The sequence below is a fragment of the Mustela lutreola genome, chromosome 5 (genome assembly GCF_030435805.1).
Source record: "Mustela lutreola isolate mMusLut2 chromosome 5, mMusLut2.pri, whole genome shotgun sequence".
Classification (NCBI taxonomy): Eukaryota; Metazoa; Chordata; class Mammalia; order Carnivora; family Mustelidae; genus Mustela; species Mustela lutreola.
Genome location: NC_081294.1, coordinates 97,866,676 through 97,890,474, shown reverse-complemented (window position 1 = coordinate 97,890,474; position 23,799 = coordinate 97,866,676). Strand labels below are relative to the sequence as shown.

The 23,799-nt window shown below is 37.4% G+C and overlaps 1 protein-coding gene across 6 annotated transcripts in view; it reads right to left on the bottom strand.

The window, feature by feature from the left end:
- The window catches only part of RAD17 (RAD17 checkpoint clamp loader component), a 41,725-nt gene that overhangs the window by 17,080 nt on the left and 846 nt on the right, over positions 1-23,799 (bottom strand). For 4 of the 6 annotated variants that reach the window (XM_059175173.1, XM_059175171.1, XM_059175172.1 and 1 more), the window contains 11 exons: positions 23,162-23,268; positions 20,222-20,476; positions 19,421-19,504; positions 13,703-13,859; positions 12,043-12,179; positions 11,530-11,582; positions 11,324-11,449; positions 11,158-11,227; positions 5,775-5,886; positions 2,366-2,551; positions 119-204 (listed from right to left, as the gene is read on the bottom strand). In XM_059175173.1, the coding sequence (XP_059031156.1) occupies positions 119-204; positions 2,366-2,551; positions 5,775-5,886; positions 11,158-11,227; positions 11,324-11,449; positions 11,530-11,582; positions 12,043-12,179; positions 13,703-13,859; positions 19,421-19,504; positions 20,222-20,476; positions 23,162-23,268 (1,373 nt within the window). Of the gene's footprint in view, positions 1-118; positions 205-2,365; positions 2,552-5,774; positions 5,887-11,157; positions 11,228-11,323; positions 11,450-11,529; positions 11,583-12,042; positions 12,180-13,702; positions 13,860-19,420; positions 19,505-20,221; positions 20,477-22,353; positions 22,463-23,161; positions 23,269-23,799 lie in introns of those variants that run through there. The other 2 variants (XM_059175170.1, XM_059175169.1) reach the window with 2 other exon arrangements.

Sequence of the window (23,799 nt, the reverse complement as noted above, 5' to 3'; positions counted from 1 at the left end):
AAAAAGAAGCATACACACATAATTTAGGTAAAATGCAGTGGTTAAACGTACATACGCATAAATGTGAATAATATATATCCTGTAAAAAGTACTACATATTATTAAAGACTTTATTTACCTCAGGTTGAACAAGTAAGGTATCCCGCTCATACTCTGATAAATGCGAAGGCAACCGAGGAGAATCTATTTCTGCTAAAGATGCTCCTATAAAAAAATTTCTGGAATTATTAAAAATAGCACCACCTACAGTTCCATAGAACCACTCATTCCAAGGTTCTTTCAACACTTTAGACACATAATACCAAACACATTAAGCAAGATGTTAAAAATAAAAAAACTAAGAAAACTGGAAGCTTATGTGAGTTGCCTCACTATTACAGTGCGTTGCTGTTGTATATACATTAAGTTGTCTTACATCATCACTATTCTTAAGAACTCAAATTAGAATTCTGGTACCTGGATTATGGCTTTTCTAGAAATAAAATACTCCAATTGTCAAAGCACTCTGCAGCATTTCACCTTTTCAGTTCTGCATTGCTTTCTTCTTTTGTTTTGTTTTAAAGTTTTTTTTCCTTTTGTTAATGTATTTGACAGACAGAGGTCACAAGTAGGCAGAGAGGCAGGCAGAGAGAGAGGAGGAAGCAGGCACCCCACTGAGCAGAGAGCCCTATGTGGGGCTCCATCCGAGGACCTAGAATCATGACCCAAGCCGAAAGCAGAGGCTTTAACCCACTGAGCCACCCAGGTGCCCCTTGTTTTAAAGATTTTATTTATTTATTTGACAGAGAGAGAGAGATAGACAGCGGGAGAGGGAACACAAGGAGGGAGAATCAGAGAGGGAAAAGCAGGCTTCCTGCCGAGCAGGGAGCCCAAAGCGGGTCTTGATACCAGCACAGTGGGATCATGACCTGAGCTGAAGACAGATGCTTAATGACTGAGCCACCCAGGCATCCCATGCTTTCTTCTTTTAATTCTCATTCTCAATATAAAGATCTTTACTGTTCTCTTTACTGTGTAGAATGAAGCTGCTTTCTGCATGAGAGAACAGAAACCTTGTTCCCTGATTCAAGAAGTTATAAATGAATGTTGAGAAGGAAAACAAAAGGTAGAAGGAAAACAATCAGTGGGAAGAGACTCAGATTCAGAGGTAAGAGATCTAAGGACAGAAGTGTGTCTTCACTTCCATCTAAGTGTGCCTGTTTCATTTTGTTTGGGTGGCATGAAGGCTTCCATTTAGAAATCCCTAATTTTCAACTATCTGGAAAGAAGAGACTGAGAGATATTAGTCTAAAATAAGAAGGATGCCAGGACTGAGAAGCAGTAATAGACAACAGAAGACAAAGAAGCAAGGAAGATAAGAAGATGGAAAACAGGTATGGGAGGCACTCAAGAGTTTTACAGGAAGATTAAAAACAGTTGTTTAAAACAGTTGGGTTTTTAGCAACCAAAAATTAGTTTCAGATAGTAAGAGGTGTGATAAGTATGAAGCTTCAATGAATGTCTGTTCAGATACTATTTATGACCCACTGAAGCAGGTATTTTACAAGAGGTTTGAAAAACTGAGAGGAAATTGAGAACTTTTCTCAATGGTCCATTATGATTATTTACTTTGTGCTTTAACAGATAAAACAGTTCCAAACTAAAAAAACAAACAAACAAACAAACAAACAAAAAAAACAGTTCCAAACTATGGGAACAGTTTCCTTCAAAATTTTTAAGAACTGTTTCAATCTATATAAAGGCATGTCAGATCCTGCCCCCCACCCCCAATCCTAATTCTCTTCCTTCAGGATCAGCACACTAAAAACTGATATTTTCTACATGAAAAACAGAAGTCTGGGGTTTTATTGAAGGGAAAACCAATCTGGGAACTTAGAGATCAGTGATCCGCGTGTAGGGACTGAAGGGAAGCAGGCATTAAAAAAGGAAAAGGGAAATAGAACAACAATGGTTGGGAGAGAGAGCAGGTAGTGAAGAAAAATATTAAGGAGATCCAAAGAAGCCTGAAGCTACCTGGCAACTTGCCTAGGATTCTGGTGTCCAGAGTTTACGCCCAAGAGGGCTTTGGGCTATCAACACCTGCCACTAAAATTCTAGAGAAACTGGTGTCTTACCTGCAGCAAACTATACTTTTAAAGATTTACAGACATGGATATTTGGTCTATAGTAGTTTTCACATTTAGTCCTACCCAGTCTAAACACACTCTATCTGAATACACTTACCTGCTATGTCTCAGGCTTTGCTGAACAGAATCAGACCTACCCCTAACTGCCAAATACGTCACATTTTCAACTCGTATTTAATTTTAGTTGTAAGATTAATGTCTAACAGATTAAAAAAAAAAAAAAAGTAAGGCTTTCTTACTTTTACAATATAGTATTTTCCCCAGAGCTCTGAAGAGAAAAAGAGAAATATCTTTGCCACCAATAGCTTGGACCTCTTGGTTTTCAAAAACCCTATCAGTTTTTTTCCTTTGTTTTGATTTTGACAGTGCAGCAGATGATTTTATTGAAGACAATGCTTTCTTCCTTGGCCATAAACGGTTTTCTCCTAAATAATACAATATTGAAAATAAAATTCAATATTTTATTGAATATATTGACAATATTGAAAATAAAATTAAAATATGAAAAATAAGACTGACAACATTTTATATGGTTACACTAGTCTAATTAAAATATATTTTTTCTAATAAAGTGTAATTATAAAATATATGAATTGAGTAACAGTCGTCTTTTGGGTTGCTACACTATGAAAATGGAATAAAACATCACCTGAAAGTACCTCATGACACAGATTTTAAATTTTATGCATAGAAATGACACATTCTCTAATATAGGCCTATCATTTTGATTTCTTATGGCACTGCTTGTGCAATGTACTGTTCTTTTTTTTTTTTTTTTTTTTTTAAAGATTTTATTTATTTATTTGTCAGAGAGAGAAAGAGAGAGAGAGCGAGCACAGGCAGACAGAGTGGCAGAGGGAGAAGCAGGCTCCCTACAGAACAAGGAGCCCAATGTGGGACTCGATCCCAGGATGCTGGGATCATGACCTGAGCCGAAGGCAGCCACTTAACGAACTGAGCCACCCAGGCGTCCCGCAATGTACTGTTCTTGATGCATGATAGATATTAGTCAATTAAATCCTGAAAATAACTTGATTAGGGGAGAACTCTTACTATACACATTAAAGATAGAAGATATAAAGGGATTAAGTAACTGCCTCAAGGGCATCAGCTTCTAAGTGATATGAATCCAGACAACAGTTCTGTAGTGCATGTTCAACAACTATTCTGTATTACCCTCCTACCGATTTGGATACTCTTCAATTTATGAATATGCCAGTGTTGAAATTTCAGTGGTCAATCTACTGTTCAAAACTCAGAATGCATCCCTTAAGAAAAGTAGCCTGGAAGAGCAGAAAAATCTAGGATCTGGGTTTGATTCTTATTACGGTCTATCTCATTAAGCTGGTCAAGAATTAAAGGAATTAATATATGATTGCTAATACGGTTCCTAACCCACTCAAAAAATATTATTTTCTTCCTTTTAACATTTCTGAGCTAAGAGTAATAATGTTGTAAGTGACAGGATAGCAAACTAGCCTACTTCAGCCTTCCCAACCCAAAGTTCCAGTAGTGAACCTAAGCACCACTTACATTTATTTTTCTATTTATTTTATTTTTCTCCTTAATATTTCTACAGGAATATACAGAATTCTGATTTCAGTTGTATTAAGCTGCCTATTTACTTTTCTCTACAGTTATTTTGAAAAACAAAGATATAAACTAAACAAACAGATTATTCTTGTAGGTAAACACTAGGATTTCAGGTGGGTTCTGAGAACTCCAAAGATGGCTTTTAATTTTTCAAGGTGAATTCCTCAATGTGAAACATCAAGCAGGGTGCTTGTTAAATGTTTTCTGACAAGGACCATGTACAAGAAACCATGTGCTATCTCTCTATATCCATATACATTTTTAAAGATTTATTTATTTGAGAGAGAGTGCATGTGGGCACACGAGAAGGGAGAGGCGCAGAGGGAAAAAACCTTTAAGCCGACTCCCTGCTGAGCACTAAGCCCCACAGGGAGCTCCATCCATGACCCAGGAGAACATAACCTGACCCAAAACCAGGAATTAGTCGCTCAACCTACTGAGCCAACCAGGCACCACTTTCCCTTCCCACTTTTTTTTTTTAAGTAGGCTCCATGCCCAACAGGTAGCCCAACACAAGGGCCTAAATTCAGGACCCTGAATTAAGACCTCAGCTGAGATCAAGAGTCAGATGCTTAACCAACTGAGCCACAATGGCACCCCTGTGCTACCTCTTTTAATATAGCATGACACTGTATCTTCCTTATAATAAAGATAAATCAATTTATTAACTGTACCATATATAAATTAAAAATAGGGAACCTGGGTGGCTCAGTTCGTTAAACATCTGGCTTTGGCTCAGGTCATGATCCCAGAGTCCTGGGATCAAGTCCTGAATCAGGTTCCCTGCTCAGCAGGGGAGCCTGCTTCTCCCTTTCCCTTGCCTGCAGCTTCCCCTGCTTGAGTACTCTCTCTGTGTCAAATAAATAAAAAACTTTGGGGTGCTTGGGTGGCTCAGTGGGTTAAGCCTCTGACTTCAAGCTCAGGTCATGATCTCAGGGTCCTGGGATCAAGCCCCACACTGGGCTCTCTGCTCAGCAGGGAGCCTGCTTCTCCCTCTCTCTCTGTCTGCCTCTCTCTGTTAAATAAATAAATAAAAATCTTTAAATAAATACAAATCTTAAAAAAATTAAAAGTAAATACAAAGGTGAACCTATGTAAGCACAATACTATATATTTCTTAAATATTTTTTTAATATACTTTTTAAAGATGTTATTTATTTATTTGAGAGAGAATGAGTGAGAGAGAGCATGAAAGAGGAGGAGGTCAGAGGGAGAAACAGACTCCCCAAGGAGCTGGGAGCCCGATGCGGGACTCGATCCTGGAAGTCCAGGATCATGACCTGAGCCAAAGGCAGTTGTTCAACCAACTGAGCCACGCAGGCGCCCAAAGATTTATTTTGGAGAGAGCACACCCACGTGCACTCAGGGGGGAGAGGGAGAGAGAAAACTTCGACCAGGCTCCATGCCCAGCATGGAGCTCCAGGTGGGGCTTGATCTCACAACCCTGAGATCATGACCTGGGCTGAAATCAAGAGTCGGACACTTAACTAACTGAGCCATGCAGGTGCCCCTCAGCACAATACTATTAAAATTCACTAACAGCTGATCATTTATTGACTCCTTAATATATATTAAGCACTGGAATAAACACTCTACAAGTGTTAACTCACTTTTCACACAACTCTGTAAGAGAAGTTCTCATATAAAAGGTGAGAATATGCAAGCACAAAAATAACTGTCATTTGCAAGATTCTTCACCAGTAAATGGCAGAGCCAGAATTTTCATCCAGGAAGTCTCATCCAAATTAACTTTAAAAAGTCAAGTAGCAATAAATAAATTAATTAACTTAAAAATAAATTAATAAATAAAAATTAAAGTAGCAAACCACCTAATTGAATCAGGTTTTATCTCAGGTATACAGGTACATACAATGACATATTCATAAGGCGTGTGTATGCATGTGTACATACATGATTTTATAGAACAGTCTCAAAAAAACTATAGATGGAGATATATATCAATTATAAGTTAAAATATGTTTAGTTTGATTTCGATTCATGAACTGAAGTCAGTCACCCAAACAATGCAGTAAGAAATTTATCTTTCACAGTTACCTTTTGAAGAAGAAAACTGGAGGCTGTTTATTGCACTTCGGATATCACCAGAACACCCTTGACAGAGCAACTCTAGAGAACGTCTATCAGGGACAGTAATATTTCCTCCATTCTAAAATGAAAAAAATTGAAGTTTAAAAAACTAGTTTCTAAAACCAAAAAAAACAGCTCTCCCATTTCTAAATGAAAAAGTAAATTAGAATCTTTTAAAGTTAGATGCTAAAAAGCTTCCATGTTAAATGCCAGTCTGCTCAGGAAAGCCAATGACTTATCATACCTTAAGGTAAATTCTCAAGGGTATAAAATACTTTCACTTGTTTACTTGGACTAGATTATATTTTGAAGTTCTCTTACTATAAACACATGTATATATAAATATATACATATATACACACACACACATATATACATACATATAAACATCACTCCCTTGTCAGTTCAAGTATAAGACCAGAAAAATTTATCTATCCCTCTCCACCTTAAGAAACTCTTAATTGTTTCCTGACAACGTGATTTAAATTGATTCCAGGTCATGATCTCAGGGGCCTGGGATTGAGCCCTACAGTGGCTCCATGCTCAGTGGGGAGTCTGCCTGAGATTCTCTCCCTCTGCCTGTCCCCCTGCTTGTGAATACACATACATGTTCTCTAATAAATAAATCTTTAAAAAAGATATATATTTCTGTGGAAGGAAAACTGCCTCCAAAGTCTCTAACAATTACTAATTTATTTTTTTCTACCAACAGTTATGTGAGAGTGCCAATTTTTTATCTGTGGCAGCCCTGTTTATTGATCTCTTAAAATTTCTACAAACTGATATGTGAAAAATGGTGTCTGGTTTAAATATTAATTTCTTTGATTACCAGTAGGGCGACATACCTCTCATGTTTACTGGCCATTTGTGTATTGGCTTCTCTGTTCTTGGAATTTTCACTGATTTATTTATTTTTTTTAAAGTTTTATTTTTGCAAGAGAGAGGGAGAGCACACTAGAGAAAGCACAAGTGGAATGAGGGGCACAGGGAGAAGCAGACTCCCTGCTGAGCAGGGATTCCCAATGTGGAGCTCGGTCCTGGGACTTCAGGATCATGAACTGAGCCAAAGGCAGATGCTTAACTGACCGATTCATCCAGGCACTCCTGTCCTTAGCCTTTTTAGGTAGGCACATTTTTACATATTCATATATTAATACTTTATCTGTTACATAAATTGCAAATATTTTCTTCCACTCTCATGCTTATCTTTTACCTTAGCTTACCAGGCCTTCTATCATTCCCTGAGCTTTTCATTTTTCTGAAGTAAATCCAATCCAATGTTTTTAGGGCTTTTGTTTCTTTTTTAGGAAAACTATCCCTCAAACCAAAGTCAGTACTTTTTCTTAATACTATTCTCATTTTGAGGGTGCCTGGGTGGCTCAGTGGGTTAAGCATCTGCCCTTTACTCAGATCATGATCTGACTGATCAGATCATCATCATGATCTCCAGGTCCTGGGATCAAACACCAAGTGTGAGAGTGCCAATTTTTGGGTCATGATCCCAGGGTCCAGGGATCGAGCCCTGCATCGGGCTCTCTGCTCAGCGGGGAGCCTGCTTCCTTTCCTCTCTCTCTGCCTCTCTGCCTCCCTGTGATTTCTGTCTGTCTGCTTAGCAGGGAGTCTGCTTCTCCCTCTCTCCTGCTCTGTCCCTCCCTACTGCTCATTTTCTCTCTCAAATAAATAAAATCTTTAAAAAAAATACTATTGTCATTTTTTTTTCGCATTCACATCTTTCATTTACTCAGAAATCTTATTTTGATTACCAGTAGGTAATCAAATTTATTTTACAGAGAGCACATGTGTGAGTGGGAGAGGGAACAGAGGGAAAGATTCTCAAGCAGACTCCCCATTGAGTGCATAGACCAAGGCAGGGATCATGTCAGGACCCTGAGATTGTGACCTGAGCCAAAATCAAGACTCAGAGGCTGAACTGACTGAGCTACTTAGGTGCCCCTACCTAGAAATTATTTTTGTGCAGAGTATAAAGATGCAACCTTATGTTTCCCACATGGATATCCCTTATGTTTCCCACATGGATATCCAATTGTGTTAATATCACTTTTTAATTATAATAGTTTCCTCTCTCCCCACTCTAAAATGCTACTTCCATTATACAGAAAATTGTCATTTACACATACTGATATATTTCTGTGCTGTCTTCTAACTGAATCCTTCCTTTTGTCTGTCAACAATACACAGCTGTAAAATTTACAGTTTTACATTATGTTCCAATACCTAGATAGCAAGTCTGTCTTCACTATTCTTTTACCAAAATTTTCCTGCTCATGTTTGTGAATTTCTCTTCCAGATTACTTTCACTTTTATTCTGAATACATTTTATTTATTTATTTATTTATTTATTTATTTATTTTAAAAAAGATTTTATTTATTTTGACAGACAGAAATCACAGGGAGGCAGAGAGGCAGAGAGAGAGGAAAGGAAGCAGGCTCCCCGCTGAGCAGAGAGCCCGATGCGAGGCTCGATCCCCGGACCCTGGGATCATGACCCAAGCCGAAGGCAGAGGCTTTAAATCACTGAGCCACCCAGGTGCCCCTACATTTATTTTATTTAAAATTGTTTCAAGAGTATTTGTTTTTGAAAACTTCTAGTGTGGACTACTTGCCAAAAAGGAAATGTAATTTGGTTTTTTTTTTTTTTTAAAGATTTCATCCATTTATTTGAGAGAGTGTGAGAGAGAGAACATGACTGGGCAGGAGGGGCAGATGGGAGAGGGAGAAGCAGACTCCCCACTGATCAAGAAGCCTGACCCAGAGCTCGATCCCAGGACCCTGAGATCATGACCTGAGCTGAAAGCAGACATTTAACTGACTGAGCCATGCAGCCACCCCAGGAAATGTAATTTGAAATCATGATCCTTTGTAGCTGAAGGAAATACCATAGATGTTAATCACTTTGAACACAGAAATGTGACTGAAATGTATGATCACACTTTACATACATAACAGTATCAACAAAAAGACTAAAGATCTTTTTTGCCTTGTAAAAACAGAAAAACATCTATTTAAACTAAAAACAAAACACAACGACAACAACAAAAAACCCCCAAACCTAAGATATTCACCATTCTTTTAAGTAAATCACTTAAGATGTCAATAGTCTTGGGACGCCTGGGTGGTTCAGTCAGTTAAACTGCTGCCTTTGACTCAGGTCATGATCCCAGGATCCTGGGATTGAGTCCCCTATGGGGCTGCTTGCTCGGCAGGGAGCCTGCTTCTCTCTGCCTCTGTCTGCCTCTCTGCCTGCTTGTGTGCACTCTCTCTCTGACAAATAAATAAAATAAATCTTAAAAAAAAAAGAGAGAGAGAGAGATGTCAACAGTCTTTCTTAATATAATTAACTGAGCTACAGAATGCCAGACATTAAAATAATCTTTTGATTTTCTTCTACCATCATTATCATTGTTAAGACGCCAGATAGTATCTTAACATTTCATTTTATAAAAGTGTGAAAGACTTGAATAGTGTGCTAGTTGCTACCCCTGTGATGTAACAGTGTAAACAATAATATCAAAACTACACCAGTTTTAGGGGCATGTGGCTGGCTCAGTCAGTAGCGCATATAACTATTTTGATCTTGGGGTTGTAAGTTCAAGCCCCATGGTGGGTGTAGAGGTTACTTAAAAATTTTTTAAATCTTAAAATAAAAAAAAAAGGTATACTAGTTTTAACATTCTTGCAGATCCACTATTTAAGGTACAGCATGTTAATTATGTAACAAAAAAGTCATGGAATCTCTTTTCACTATTCCAACACAAATTGCTAAATTTGCAATTTAATGACTTAGTCTTTTTTTTTTTTTTTTTTAAGATTTTACCCATTTATCTGACACAGAGAGAGAGATCACAAGTAGGCAGAGAGGCAGGCAGAAAGAGAAGGAGAAAGAAGCTCCCTGCTGAGCAGAGAACCTGATGCAGGGCTTGACCCCAGGGCCCTGAGACCATGATCCAAGCCGAAGGGAGGCCCAACCTCCTGAGCCACCTAGGTGCCCCTAAGGACTTAGTCTTAAAAAAAGTTTTGAGTTGGGGCGCCTGGGTGGCTCAGTGGGTTAAGCCGCTGCCTTCGGCTCAGGTCAGGGTCTCAGCGTCCTGGGATCAAGCCCCGCATCGGGCTCTCTGCTCCGCAGGGAGCCTGCTTCCCTTTCTCTCTGCCTGCCTCTCTGCCTATTTGTGATCTCTGTCTGTCAAATAAATAAATAAAATCTTAAAAAAAAAAAAAGTTTTGAGTTAATGTGGTAAGGTGCTATGATGTTGATTATGTTTATTCTCAATGTTTGTTTAATAAATATTTAAAAGCTCTAATTTACAGTTATGTTCCTGGTACAGAATGTAGTTTTTTTTTTTAAAAAGACATTAAAAAAAACACATCACAAGTAATCCTACCATCCAGAATCAATCACCCTCAGCATTTTTATGTACTTTCTTCTAGTATGTACAGGTTCAAGTATATATGCATTCTGCTGTTACTGAAAATGTTTTAGCACAGTGAAATGGAGTTAGAATGAACTTCCAACCTATCTGATACGTAATAGTTGTGGGATATTATGAAGTTATTCCCCCACCCAAAAATTATTTCCTTATCTGTAAAATAGGGATTATGTACCAGTTTTGTATGGTTGTGGTGAGATTTAATAAGATCAAGTATGTAAAAATATTCTGTATAGTGCCTGACATACAATGACCTGAGCCAAAGGGAGAGGCTTTAACCCACTGAGACACCCAGGCGCCCCCAGGAAACAGTTTCTTTTTTTTTTTTTAAGATTTTATTTATTTATTTGTCAGAGAGAGAGAGAGAGAGAGAGAGCACAGGCAGAATGGCAGGCAGAGTCAGAGGGAGAGGCAGGCTCCCTGCGGGGCAAGGAGCCCGATGTGGGACTCGATCCCAGGACACTGGATCATGACCCGAAGGCAGCTGCTCAACCAACTGAGCCACCCAGGCGTCCCAGGAAACAATTTCTTGACAGTAGACACAATTTATAGCACTGAGCCAAGCAAAGGGAAATTTACCTCAATGTGAAACAGAAAACTAGGTTTAATAATAGAGAAATGTAAGGGATTTTTAAAAATCAGTATTTCCTGCCTTTTCAAGAATGACAGGCCTGATGAATATAAGCAAATATTTGGCTCAGTGGGTTAAAGCCTCCACCTTCAGCTCAGGTCATGATCCCAGGGTCCTGGGATTGAGCCCCGCATGGTGCTCTCTGCTTGGCAGGGAGCCTGCTTCCTCCTCTCTCTCTGCCTGCCTCTCTGCCTACTTGTGATCTCTGTCAAACAAATAAATAAAATATTAAAAAAAAAAAAAATTCAGATTAATCAGTTCTTAAGAGACTTACCTTGTTAGCTTCCACTGTCACTATTCGATTAAGAAATTTCATCATAATTGTTGGTGCCACAGGGTTAAAACTGTTAAAAAGGTATTTTAAAGAAAAATAGTGGTTAAATAATCAATTTAAAAATATAACATGTATATAAGCTTATAAGCAGAAATTTCATTCTTACCTAATGTTTGCTATAGCACACTCTTCCTGAATTTCTTTGGGAAACAACAACCTCTGATTATTATCTCCACTGAGACTGTCAGAAATTATAAATATTAGAGGACATCGACCAGTGTGCACATATTTCCTAGAATAAAGTACAGCAATGTTTAAATACAAGCTAATGCCATTTAATTCAAAGTTTGAGAAAACTTCACTGAAACTCACCTGAGAATTTCATGTAAAGTATGAGAATCTCGATAAAACTGGTTAGGTAAATCCTATCGAAAAATGGTAAATATTACTCAGTTATATTATTGTGTAAGTTTATGTAAGATTTGTATTTACCAAATTAGAGAAAAAATGTTATATATACAATTCAGAAATTAAGGAAAACATGAAAAAGTGGATTACTAAACAGTAAAATCCATCAATAGGAAACCCAATTTTCATTCAAATTTCTTAGGATCACTACTAGTTACAGTATTTTCACTAAAAACATCATTTGCCAAATAATTTTTTGCTTTTCTATACTGAAGACATTAAAATTTTAAAGTTCATTTACTTATAGCTTCTATTCAAGTTTACTGAAAAAGACCTGAGGTTTCCGCTATCACTGAGCTTTTACATTACATTTTACCACTATTAATACCATGGAGAGAGTTAATGCCCCTATCAATAAGATATATCTTGCAATTATTTACTCAATAGTTACAGCAGGATCTCAAAATCTGTCCGTACTTCAATGAGAATTATCCTTTTATCAGTTCTTAGATCATCTCCAAGCATTTGTAGTTTGTTATACTTTGTTGCTCTTAGTAGAAACTCTTTAAAAACTGCTATCTGAGACTGGTAGGGAAACACATGGAAGCTGGATTCTGAAAAAAAAGTTTAACACTTTTACTTTCAACAAATTATGTATACATCAAAATTACACACCTAACTAACACACAAATATACATTACTGATTATATTCACATATACCTGAAGCTTACAACATTGTAGATTTTTTTTATTTAGGCAAAGCTGTACAAATTTAAAATAGGATATTCATGGGGCGCCTGGGTGGCTCAGTTGGTTAAAGCCTCTGCCTTCGGCTCAGGTCATGATCCCAGGGTTGTGGGATATAGCCCCGCACTGGGCTCCCTGCTCAGCAGGGAGCCTGCTTCCTCCACTTTCTCTCTCTGCCTGCCTCTCTGCCTACTTGTCATCTCTGTCAAATAAATAAATAAATAAAATCTTTAATAAAATAAAATAGGATATTCATGGGGTGCCCGGGTGGCTCAGTGGGTTAAGCCTCTGCCTTTGGCTCAGGTCATGATCTCAGAGTCCTGGGATCGAGCCCCACACTGGGCTATCTGATCAGCAGGGAGCCTGCATCCCCCTCTCTCTCTGCCTGCCTCTCTGCCTACTTCTGATCTCTCTCTCTTTCTGTCAAATAAATATATAAAATATTTTTTAAAATAAAATAAAATTGGATATGCATTTCAAAAAACAAGAGTCATCATGGACCACAATGAATTTTCTATAACAATGAATGTAATATGGAATTAACTGACTTTAGAACACAGTTGCTAATATAATAGTCACACAACTGGTAAAAACATTTACATCTTTGCCTATACAATAAAAAACTCCAAATGAGTGTGTTGACGACGAATCAATTAGTCAGACTTAATCCTTAAAGAATCCCATTCTCTTGGGGCACCTGGATAGCTCAGTGGGTTAAAGCCTCTGCCTTCTGCTCAGGTCATGATCTCAGGGTCCTGGGATCAAGCCCTGCATCGGGCTCTCTGCTCAGTGGGGAGTCTGCTTCCCCCTCCCTCTCTCTCTGCCTCTCTGCCTACTTTGATCTCTGTCAAATAAATAAATAAAATCTTTAAAAAAAAGAATCCCATTCTCCTCTACTAGAAGCAAGCTTCCCTTCTTCTCAAAGTATTTCTGTCTGAAACTTGGAAGTAGGAAAGAAAATGGTTTCATATGGTTTCATCTGATCGCTACTCTCATTTTGTGAACCTACTGATAGTGGGTAGATGTCAATCTAGCATAGGAGTGACAACATATATTTTCGCACAAAAACATATACCCAGGGGTGCCTGGGTGGCTCAGTCATTAAGCCTTTGCCTTCAGCTCACGTCATGATCCCAGGGCCCGGGGATCAACCCCATCAGGTTCCCTGGTCAATGAGCCTGTTTCTCCCTCTCCCTCTACCTGTAGCTTCACCTACTGTGTCCTATCTCTGTGTCAAATAAATTTTTAAAATCTTAAAAACAAAACAAAACAAAAAACATACCCAAAAGGATCTTAGGAATCTCAAGAATATAGTTGGGGAGGTTACTTCAAACCTCCTTCAAACATAGACTTTTCCCACTATTTCTACTATGTTCATAGCTAACCTTACCAGGATTAAGTATCTCCTTGAAATCATCTTTTTGGAAGTCTGGTAAAATTGGATTAATCCACTCTTGTACTTGAATACCATGCTCCTTTGATAGTATTTTTAGAGTTGTTGTTTTCCCACATCCAGGAGGACCTGTTATTAATAAAATAGATCCACCCTAAAACCAAATACAAATATAAATCAAATATCAAAATCACACACACACAAAATCAAAATCACTGGAATGCTAGAATATTATGTTTGAATTTTTTTATGTTTGAATTTTCTTTCAAATATTACTTCCATAAAGATTTACTAAATATCTGGGGGCGCCTGGGTAGCTCAGTGGGTTGAGCCGTTGCCTTCGGCTCAGGTCATGGTCTCAAGGTCCTGGGATCGAGTCCCACATCGGGCTCTCTGCTCAGCAGGGAGCCTGCTTCCCTCTCTCTCTGCCTGCCTCTCCATCTACTTGTGATTTCTGTCAAATAAATACATAAAATCTTAAAAAAAAAAAAAAAAGATTTACTAAATATCTGAAATAAGCTAACTTTTACACAGATGTTACCTGGATTATACCAGCTTTAGATGAAAGAGGATAATCTTATTTCTTCAACTTTAAGCATAACTTCTGATAGTTCTTCAATTCTTACACTATGTCTCTCCCAAGGACTACTGAGTAGCCAAATTAAAACAACTAAACTTCAGCTAGACTAAGGAGATAATGTCTGAAACAAGTATTTTTAGAGGTTACCTGAACTCAAAATTCAAACTTAATACAGATCTCTTTGGATTATATGCTTTAGTATTAAACAAGTATAATATTCTGATGGGAAATGTAGGATATCAGAATCGTTACAAAATGTGTCTTAAGAAATATATTTTCCAGGGTGCCTGGGTGGCTCAATTGGTTAACCAACTGCCTTTGGCTCAGGTCATGATCCCGGAGTTCCAGGATTGAGTCCCACATCGGGGTCCCAGCTCCACGGGTAGTCTGCTTTTCCCACTGACCTTCTCCCCTCTCATGCTCTCTCTCAAATAAATAAATAAAATCTTTAAGAAAAAAAAGAAAAAGAGAAAGAAAAATATTTTCCAGAGATAGAACTCCAAAGAGAGACTATAGGTTGTGGGTCATAATAATATCTCCTCGTGTAATAAATCTGATAAAAAAAAAAAGTTAAAGTAAAAAATATATCAGGGGAAGATGATCTCCTACATTCCCTGGTGGGCTATAATCCTGGCTCAGTTGTTTACCTTTACTAACTAATGCAAATAAGGGACCTTGTACATGGCCCCAGAGGACAACCCATCCTACTTGAGTGCATGAGTTATAGTGATATTAGCCATGACTTTAATGATTAAATAATATATATTAAATATGGTGTCTCTGATCAAATACAGAAAACAAGGTTATATATTGATGAGTTGATGTAAAGGTGACCAAATAAAGACTGTTTTGCAGGAATCTAAATCCTTACTTCTCTTTGGAACTATGACTCAGTATTTGCTTACTATTTCTAGTAACTTTACAGGGCATACCTAATGTAAATAATGAGAACTGACTACTTCCAAGGAGATTTAAAAAAAAAGAGGATGATCAAACACAGACACCTATGCATGTTTCTTTTTCTTTCTTTTTTTTTTTTTTTTTTAAGATTTTAATTTATTTATTTGACACAGAGAGAGATCACAATTAGGCAGAGAGGCAGGAGCGGGGGCAGGGGGAAGCAGGCTCCCTGCTGAGCAGAGAGCCCGACACAGGGCTCGATCCCAGGACCCCGAGATCATGACCTGGGAGTCACCCAGGTGCCCTCCATGTATGTTTCTTATATAATAAAGTGCCTTATTTTTTGACAGAGTGAGTAGAGCCACATAGCAAAAGTTTTGCTTCCAGTAAGTGGGAGATAGTCTATGAGAACACTAAAACGTGAAGACTTTTGTTAATGTTCTCATTGTCTACATTACAATAGGCTTTTCTTCATTGTTTTAAATTGAAGTAAAAATGGCATATAGTATCCTAATAGTTTGTACATCATAGTGATTCAATATTTTTATGTCTTACAAAATGATTGTAAGTCTAGTTATCATGTCACTATATAAAGTTACTACAATATTACTGACTATATCCACTATGCTGTACATTACATTTCCATCACACTGTTAACAGTTTTACTATATTCTGAAAATGTTGCTCTGAAAAATTAAATTAAGTATTTTAAGTACTTACAATAAATTTAAGAAAAAATAATTTTAGCTTGTCCACAGAAAGATCTATACATTGTCAAAAACGGGAGGGCGGGCTGCCTGGGTGGCTCAGTGGGTTAAAGCCTCTGCCTTCGGCTCAGGTCATGATCTCAAGGTCCTGGGATCAAGCCCCGAGTCCGGCTCTCTACTCAGCAGGGAGCCTGCTTCCCTTCCTCTCTCTCTGCCTGTCTCTCTGCCTACTTGTGAACTCTATCAAATGAATAAATAAAAAATCTTAAAAAAAAAAAATGGAGGGGGATATGCCTGGGTGGCCTCAGTTGCTTAAGCATCTGCCTTCAGTTTAGATCATGATCCCAGGGTCGTGGCATTGAGTCCCATATGGGGAAACCTTGTTCAGCAGGGAGCCTGTTTCTCCCACTGCCTGCTGCTCCCCCCACTGCCTGCTACTCCCCCTGCTCGTGTTCTGACAAATAAATAAAATCTTTAAAAATATTTTTCTTGAATAAAAATGTCTTATAATTATTGACATCATTGAACTTTTATATAATAAAGAGTATACAGGGGCCCCTAGGTGGCTCAGCAGGTTAAAGCCTCTACCTGCAGCCCAGGTCATGATCCCAGGGTCCTGGGATCGAGCCCCGAATCAGGCTCTCTGCTCAGTGCAGAGCCTGCTTCTCTCTCTCTCTCTCTCTGCCTGCCTCTCTGCCTACTTGTGTTCTCTGAGCCCCGCATCGGTCTCTCTGCTCAGTGCAGAGCCTGCTTCTCTCTCTCTCTGCCTGCCTCTCTCCCTACTTGTGTTCTCTGTCAAATAAATAAATAAAATCTTAAAAAAAAAAAAAAAAAAGAGTATACAACTGGTGAGAGTTGAACTTCTTAGCGGGAAGATTTTATTTTTATTTTTTTTAAAGATTTTATTTATTTGTCAGAGAGAGTGGGGGGAAGAGGGAGAGAGAAAGAATGCACACAAGCAGGGGGAACGGCAGGTAGAGGGAGAAGCAAACTCCTGCTGAGCAACGAACCTGATGAAACACTCGATGGACCCTAAGACCCCTAACCAACCGAGCCACGCAGATGTCCCAATAAATGAAATCATGAAAAAAAAAATCACCATTTCACAATCTTAACAAAATAATTGATTCAGGCAAGGACTGAAAATGGACACTAAAGCACTTACGTGAAAGGGGGAATTGGACTTTTTTTTAAAAAAATATTTTATTTATTTATTTGACAGACAGAGATCACAAGTAGGCAGAACATCAGGTAGAGAGAGAGGGGGAAGCAGGCTCCCCGCCGAGCAGAGAGCCTGACGTGGGGCTCGATCCCAGGATCCTGGGACCATGACCCGAGCCGAAGGCAGAGACTTAACCCACTGAGCTACCCAGGCACCCCGGGAATTGGACATTTAACATTGTGAAATTATCTCCCTATAGATTATGTGGCAGTCGCAAGGGAAAATTACTTCATAATGAAGATTTCTGACTATTACTGGGGCTCCTGAGTGGCTCAGTAGCTTATGTGTCTGCCTTTGGCTGAGGTCATGATCTCAGGAGTCCTGGGACTGAGCCCCCAGTTGGGGTCCCTACTTAGTGGGGAGCCTGTTTCTTCCTTTCCCCGCCTCTCGCTCATGCTCCATCTCTCTAATAAATGAATAAAATCTTTAAAAAAAGAAAGATTTTTACTATTGTTTCCTTAATTTAGTGATCAAAGTTAACATGAAAAACAGGAGAACCAAACATATTTTCTGATATGGTGCAATATAAAACATACACCACGACCTAAAAAGTATTCTTAAAAAATGTTCAACTGAGTCAAATCAAACCCTTGATTCAAACTTCCAAGCCACAGGAAATGGAAGATAGAAGAACAGGTTAGTCATCATGAAGAGGAAACAACCTGACAAATCTAGAAGGTTAGGGTTCTACACGTCACCTGGCCTGGACTCTCTGGTAAGTCAATGTCTTAGAGTAAAAAAGAGGGTGAAAGAGGATCGTTCTAGATTTTAAAAGACCTAAGGGGTGTAACAATCAAAAGCAACATGTAGTCCTTGATTAGATCCTGGTTGTAACAAATCCACTATAAATAATATTTTGCAGACAAATAGAGAAATGTGAATATGAAATGAGCATTAGATAACATTATCTAACATAACACTAGATAATTTTGTTAGAATAATAATATATATAATGGAATACTATGCAGCCATCAAAAGAAATGAAATCTTGCCATTTGCAACGACGTGGATGGAACTAGAGGGTATTATGCTGACCGAAATAAGTCAATTAGAGAAAGACAATCATCATATGATCTCCCTGATATCAGGAATTTGAGAGGCAAAGTGGGGGGTTTGGGGGGTAGGGAAGGAAAAAATGAAACAAGATGGGATTGGGATGGAGACAAACCATAAGAGACTCTTAATCTCACAAAACAGAGGGTTGCCGGGGGGAGGAGGGTAGGGAGAGGGTGGTTGGGTTATGGACATTGGGGAGGGTATGTGATATGGTGAGTGCTGTGAAGTGCGTAAGCGTGATGATTAACAAACCTGCAACCTGGGGCTAAAAATACATTATATGTTAATTTAAAAAAAAAAAAAAAAGAGTATTCTTCATAATATCATTCCATGTTTGTCCATGTTTGAAATTTTCTATATTAAAAAACTAACAAAAAGATTAAAAAAAGAATAATAGTATATACAGTCAATTAGGAAAGTGCTTTATTTTTAAAAAAGAGGTATATGGATATTTCTAGAAGTCTGACTAAAACGTCACATATTCATAATTGAAAATACTTTAAAATACTTAAGAGTGAAAATGAGGTATATAGTAGGCATAAGACTACTCATTTATTATTCTACTTTACTTTACTTTTGAAGAATCTCAAAATAAAGTTTAAAAAGAGAGAAAAAAATATTCTAGCTTGAAGGCTAAAAGTAATTACAGAAGTAGGAAGTGAAACAAAAAACATCAGCCTTAAAATGAATGATGACTGTTTTAGGCTGTATTTAGTACAAAACTAATATGTAATTTGCCTGCTTGCTTCAGCATGAGATAATCTGATGTGCTAAATATACTGGCACCCTAACGAGTTCATTATGCTTAATGATGATGATGAGACATAAGTGGGTAAAAGAAGTTTAAGAAAGAAACTCAAAATCTCTGAGTCTTTTGGTGAAGTGTGTAGGAGTAAATAAAAGACTTTTTTATTGTAGGTGATTTGGACTTAACAAAGTCAACATAAAAGTTTAATTTCTGGAAGACTGGGTGGTTCAGTTAGTTAAACATCTGCCTTCAGCTCAGGTCATGATCCCAGAGTCCTGAGATCAAGCCCTGCATCAGGCTCTCTGCTCCATGGGGAGCTTGCCTTTCCCTCTCCCTCTGCCTGCCGCCTCCCCTGCTTGTGCACATGCACACTCTGTCAAATCAAGCAATCAATCTTAAAAAAAAAAAAAAAAAAAAAAAAAGTTTAAGTTCTTACAACCAACTATAAAACAGAGAAACATCTGATGTTATATATTTTAAAACACATTTCTTATTCAGTTACCTGTTTTGGTTGCCTTTCTAAGACTTTAGCTTTTAACCAGGTTTCAACTTCTTCAATTTTCTTTTTATGCACAGCAAGTTCATGCTAAAAATTTCAAGTTTAGAACAAATTTTAACTCAAATTTTAACTCAAATTTTAACCCACATTAATCTAAATTAAGCATTTTCAATGAAGAAAACTAGCAAACAACATGATAAGAGAATTTAAAAGTCTTTGCTATTATACTTCATTTTTTATATTGAAAAATTCTGGGGGTACCTGGGTGGCTCAGTGGGTTAAAGACTGCCTTCGGCTCAGGTCATGATCCCATGGTCCTGGGATTGAGCCCCACATCGGACTCTCTGCTTGGCAGGGAGCCTGCTTCCCTTCCTCTCTCTCTGCCTGCCTGTCTGCCTACTTGTGATCTCTGTCAAATAAATAAATAAAATCTTAAAAAAAAAAATTCTATCCTTAACACTGATACCATTGTCTGAGAATTTGGGGCAGGTTGGGAATTACAAAACTTTAAAATTCTGACATACATTTTTGGGAAGGGAATAAATAGGGAGAGATATCACGTTTAAGAAAATAAACAGATCAATTCTATGTTGGGATTAAATTAAATCTATGACAAATAACCAATGATACAATTTCAGAATAACTTGAAAAATGCTGAGCCATGGAACATAAAAAAACTATGAATTACTGTTTTTTTTTTCCCAATTCATTTAGAAAGATTTTTATGAGTAATAATCTGAAAATATATATTCCTCTCCTTCCTGAAATTGCATTATATATACTTGTTTGCATCCTTTTTAGTACCTGAGTTTCTGGCTTGTATTTATCCACCCATGGTTCATTTTCAGACAGATATTCTTTTGAATTCTCAAGACCATAAGTCTTTTCTGAGGAAGATGGCTTTTCTCTTTTTCTAGCTGGAAATCTGCTATTGTCTAATCTGGAAGGCACATTTTTCCTTCTGTGACTTGAGTTATTCACACCTAATGATGTGGCAGTAATAGAGATGCCTGTATTCTCTGAAAAATCATCAAACGATGGGTCCACCCAGTCTGTTACCTGAAAAAAAAAGAAATCATGTAAATATTAAATTATCTACCTCTATTCCCTATATAAGTAAACTACTCTCTATAAAAAACCATATTCACATATCTGCAACATTTTATTTTTATTTTTTTAGAAGATTTTATTTATTTGTCAGAGAGAGAGAGAGTGCACACAAGCAGGGGGAGCAACAGGCAGAGAGAAGCAGGCTCCCCCCTGAGCAAGGAGCCTGATGTGGGACTTGATCCCAGGACCCTGAGATCATGACATGAGCCAAAGGCAGATGCTTAACCAACTGAGCCACCCAGGCGTCCCTATCTGCAACATTTTAAATCAAAACCTCACAAATTAGTTCTTTAAGTAAAACTGGCATATACATATTAGTTATTTTTTTACTTCATGGTAAGAACATATGCATACTTGTCTGCTTCACCAGGGTAATAACAAATGCCATATAAAGGAATATAGAATATAAACTTAATTCTTTTTACTAATCTTCCTAGTATAGAATAGGCTGATTCTTCTTAAGCTCATTTGTAGGACTAAAACAGAAATACTAAAAATTACGTGCCAAAAAAGAAGCAAAACAAAGAAGTAAAATATTATTTTAAGCATATATAACTGTAAGAAGAATAAAACTTCTGTTTTGACCAGGTAATTAATTCACAAACTAAGAACCACTGCAGATATCCAAATAATCCCTATCAGCTTCAGGACTTTGAGAAGATACAGCCCAAGAATCCTGATGGTATGGATAATTTGTAAATATGACCTGATTTTATTCTCTTCAGCCCATAAAGCAAATAGTATTTTCATAAAGGGAGGCAGGCTTTCCAGGCAGGAGGACTTATTTCCCAGATTTGTCTAAGAAAACAGAACTGGGATAATAGAACAGCAAAATCGATGGTTCTACTTCACGTTCTTCTGTATTTTTGAGAAATTGCTGATCTCTCTGCATTTCCTCCATCATTCCCTTTCCTTTAGAATCCTCTGTAAGTATACACAGATGAAGATGATGAATTCAGCTATTTAAAACTAAAAATACTTCGGTGTGTTTAAAAGGTTTTTTTGGGAACAAAAATTTTTATGATGAATTTTCTTAACATTCCTGAAGTATAAATCTAGAAAAACCTAGCTTAGTATGTGGCTTTTGAAATTCCTTGGCTGCCTAATAAGGGGGAACCAAGATTATATTTTCCTTGAAGAACACTTAGCCATAGTTGTGAACTATTTACTAGACAATGCTAAGGAAAAGCAAGCTGGGGTTTAGAACTATCTGAGGAATGAAAGTCACACTTCATTCCCCCTTTAAAGACAGAAGGTTAGGAATACTATCACCAATAAGTAAAGAAATGAAGACCTGTGGGAAAAAATTTCAGTCACAGCCTAAAAATTCATTTCTCAAAAAAAAAAAAAAAAAAAAAATTCATTTCTCCTTCTTCAAAAGACTGTCGACAGTACTACAATTTTGGCTCCTCATCTGTTTTTAAGAGTTTAGGGGCACCCGGGTGGCTCAGTTAAGAATCTGCCTTCGGCTCAGGCCGTGATCCCGGGGTAGTGGGATTGAGCCTTGCATCGAGCTCCTGCTAACCAGGGAGCCTGCTTCTCCCTCTGCCCCTCCTCTCTCCTTTTCTCAAATAAATAAAATCTAAAAAACAAACAAGAGTACTTAGGGGCACCTGGGTGGCTCTGTCAGTTGAGCTTGAACTTTTGGTTTCAGCTCAGGTTGTGATCTCAAGGTCATGAAATGGAGCCCAGAGTTGGGCTCCACACTCAGCACAGAGTCTGTTTAAGACTGCCTCTGCCCTTCCCCACCCCCTGACCCTGGCTCGCACAGGTTCTCTCTCCCAAAATAAATACATCTTAAAAGAAAGAAAAAAAAGTAAAAATACCATGTTATAGTAAAACTTTTGATAGCATATCTGATCTTGCAATTCTGATCTGTAAGTTATTTATACATTTTATAGTTTTATATCTTGCATAAACATGGAGTCCTATTTACTGGGGAAAAAAGAAACACCAAAAATTAATAATTTACTTAAGATCAGAGAAAAATAAGACCCACCAGTATGAAAATAACTACCCAACAAATAAGCATGATACTGACTAACCCCGTCCTACCCTATCACTAGCCTTGCTAAGAACTGGCACTCTAAAACATGATATTTAAGTGGCAGGCCTTGTGGTTAAGCTTTATTTTTATTTATCTGTTTTTTTAAAGATGTTATTTATTCATTTGAAAGAGAAAGAGACAGTAAGGAGAGGGGCAGATGGAGAGGGAGAGAAAAGGAGAGAATCCCAAACAAACCCAGCACTGAGTGCAGAGACTGCCAGAGCTCCATCCCATAACCCTGAAATTATGATCTGAGCCATAACCAAGAGTCAGATGCTCAACTAACAGTGCCACTGTTGCCCCTCATTGTTACGCTGTAATACTATGACTCATGTTTTTCTTTCTTCTATTGATCTTCCATGCAAGAGTTTTCAGCCTTTCTTCCGACTGAAATTGAAAACACTTTTTTAAAAATTAAGATTGTACTTTTAGTCATTTCACACTTAAAATTGCAATTTTTAGATTACCAGTTACAACAGATACTGTACACTATTACTTTGACGGCAATAACAAGTCATTAAAAACATACACAAAAACTATCCTTTCTTTTTGGGCAATTATTACATGGCCATTTTAGAATATCATACCTTTGTAGAAGATACCTTTGGTCTAAGAAAAGTTTTTGACATTATAAACTTTAATAGTTCCCATCCGTAGTATACAACCTGTAGTAATACATTAAAGTATAATTCACCTAAGGAAACAAAAAAAAAATTCTCAAATTAGGAAAACTATAAAAAAGAAATATAGTAATATAAGCCAATATACTCTACAGTATGATAATGGCTCAAAAACTAATGAGAGGACATAGTAAACACAGGTGAAGAGGTCAAAATGCTAAAATAAAGTTTACTTTTAATCACTAGAACGGTCAAATAATCCACACGTGGTGGTATAAAGTCTTTCATACGAACTCAACAATGTATTAGAGAAAATAGAAAAAATGCATTCGACATTTTGTGCAGCTTTTGTGCTGAAAATTAAAATTTCCCTCACTTCAAATCACAGTTCCAGGGCTTTTTTCTGCGAAATTTCAAAAAAAACCTCACCATTTAACAAATTCAGATTTTCACTTACTTTGGAAAAAGACTATAAATCTAACTGTATATATTTTCTGTAAGTGTTCTTCTTACTTGAACATACTGGAAAATATGGGGACAATAATGTTTTCAGACTTTAATAATTATTCAATGTTTACATAAACTAATGAATTCATCAGTTTGAA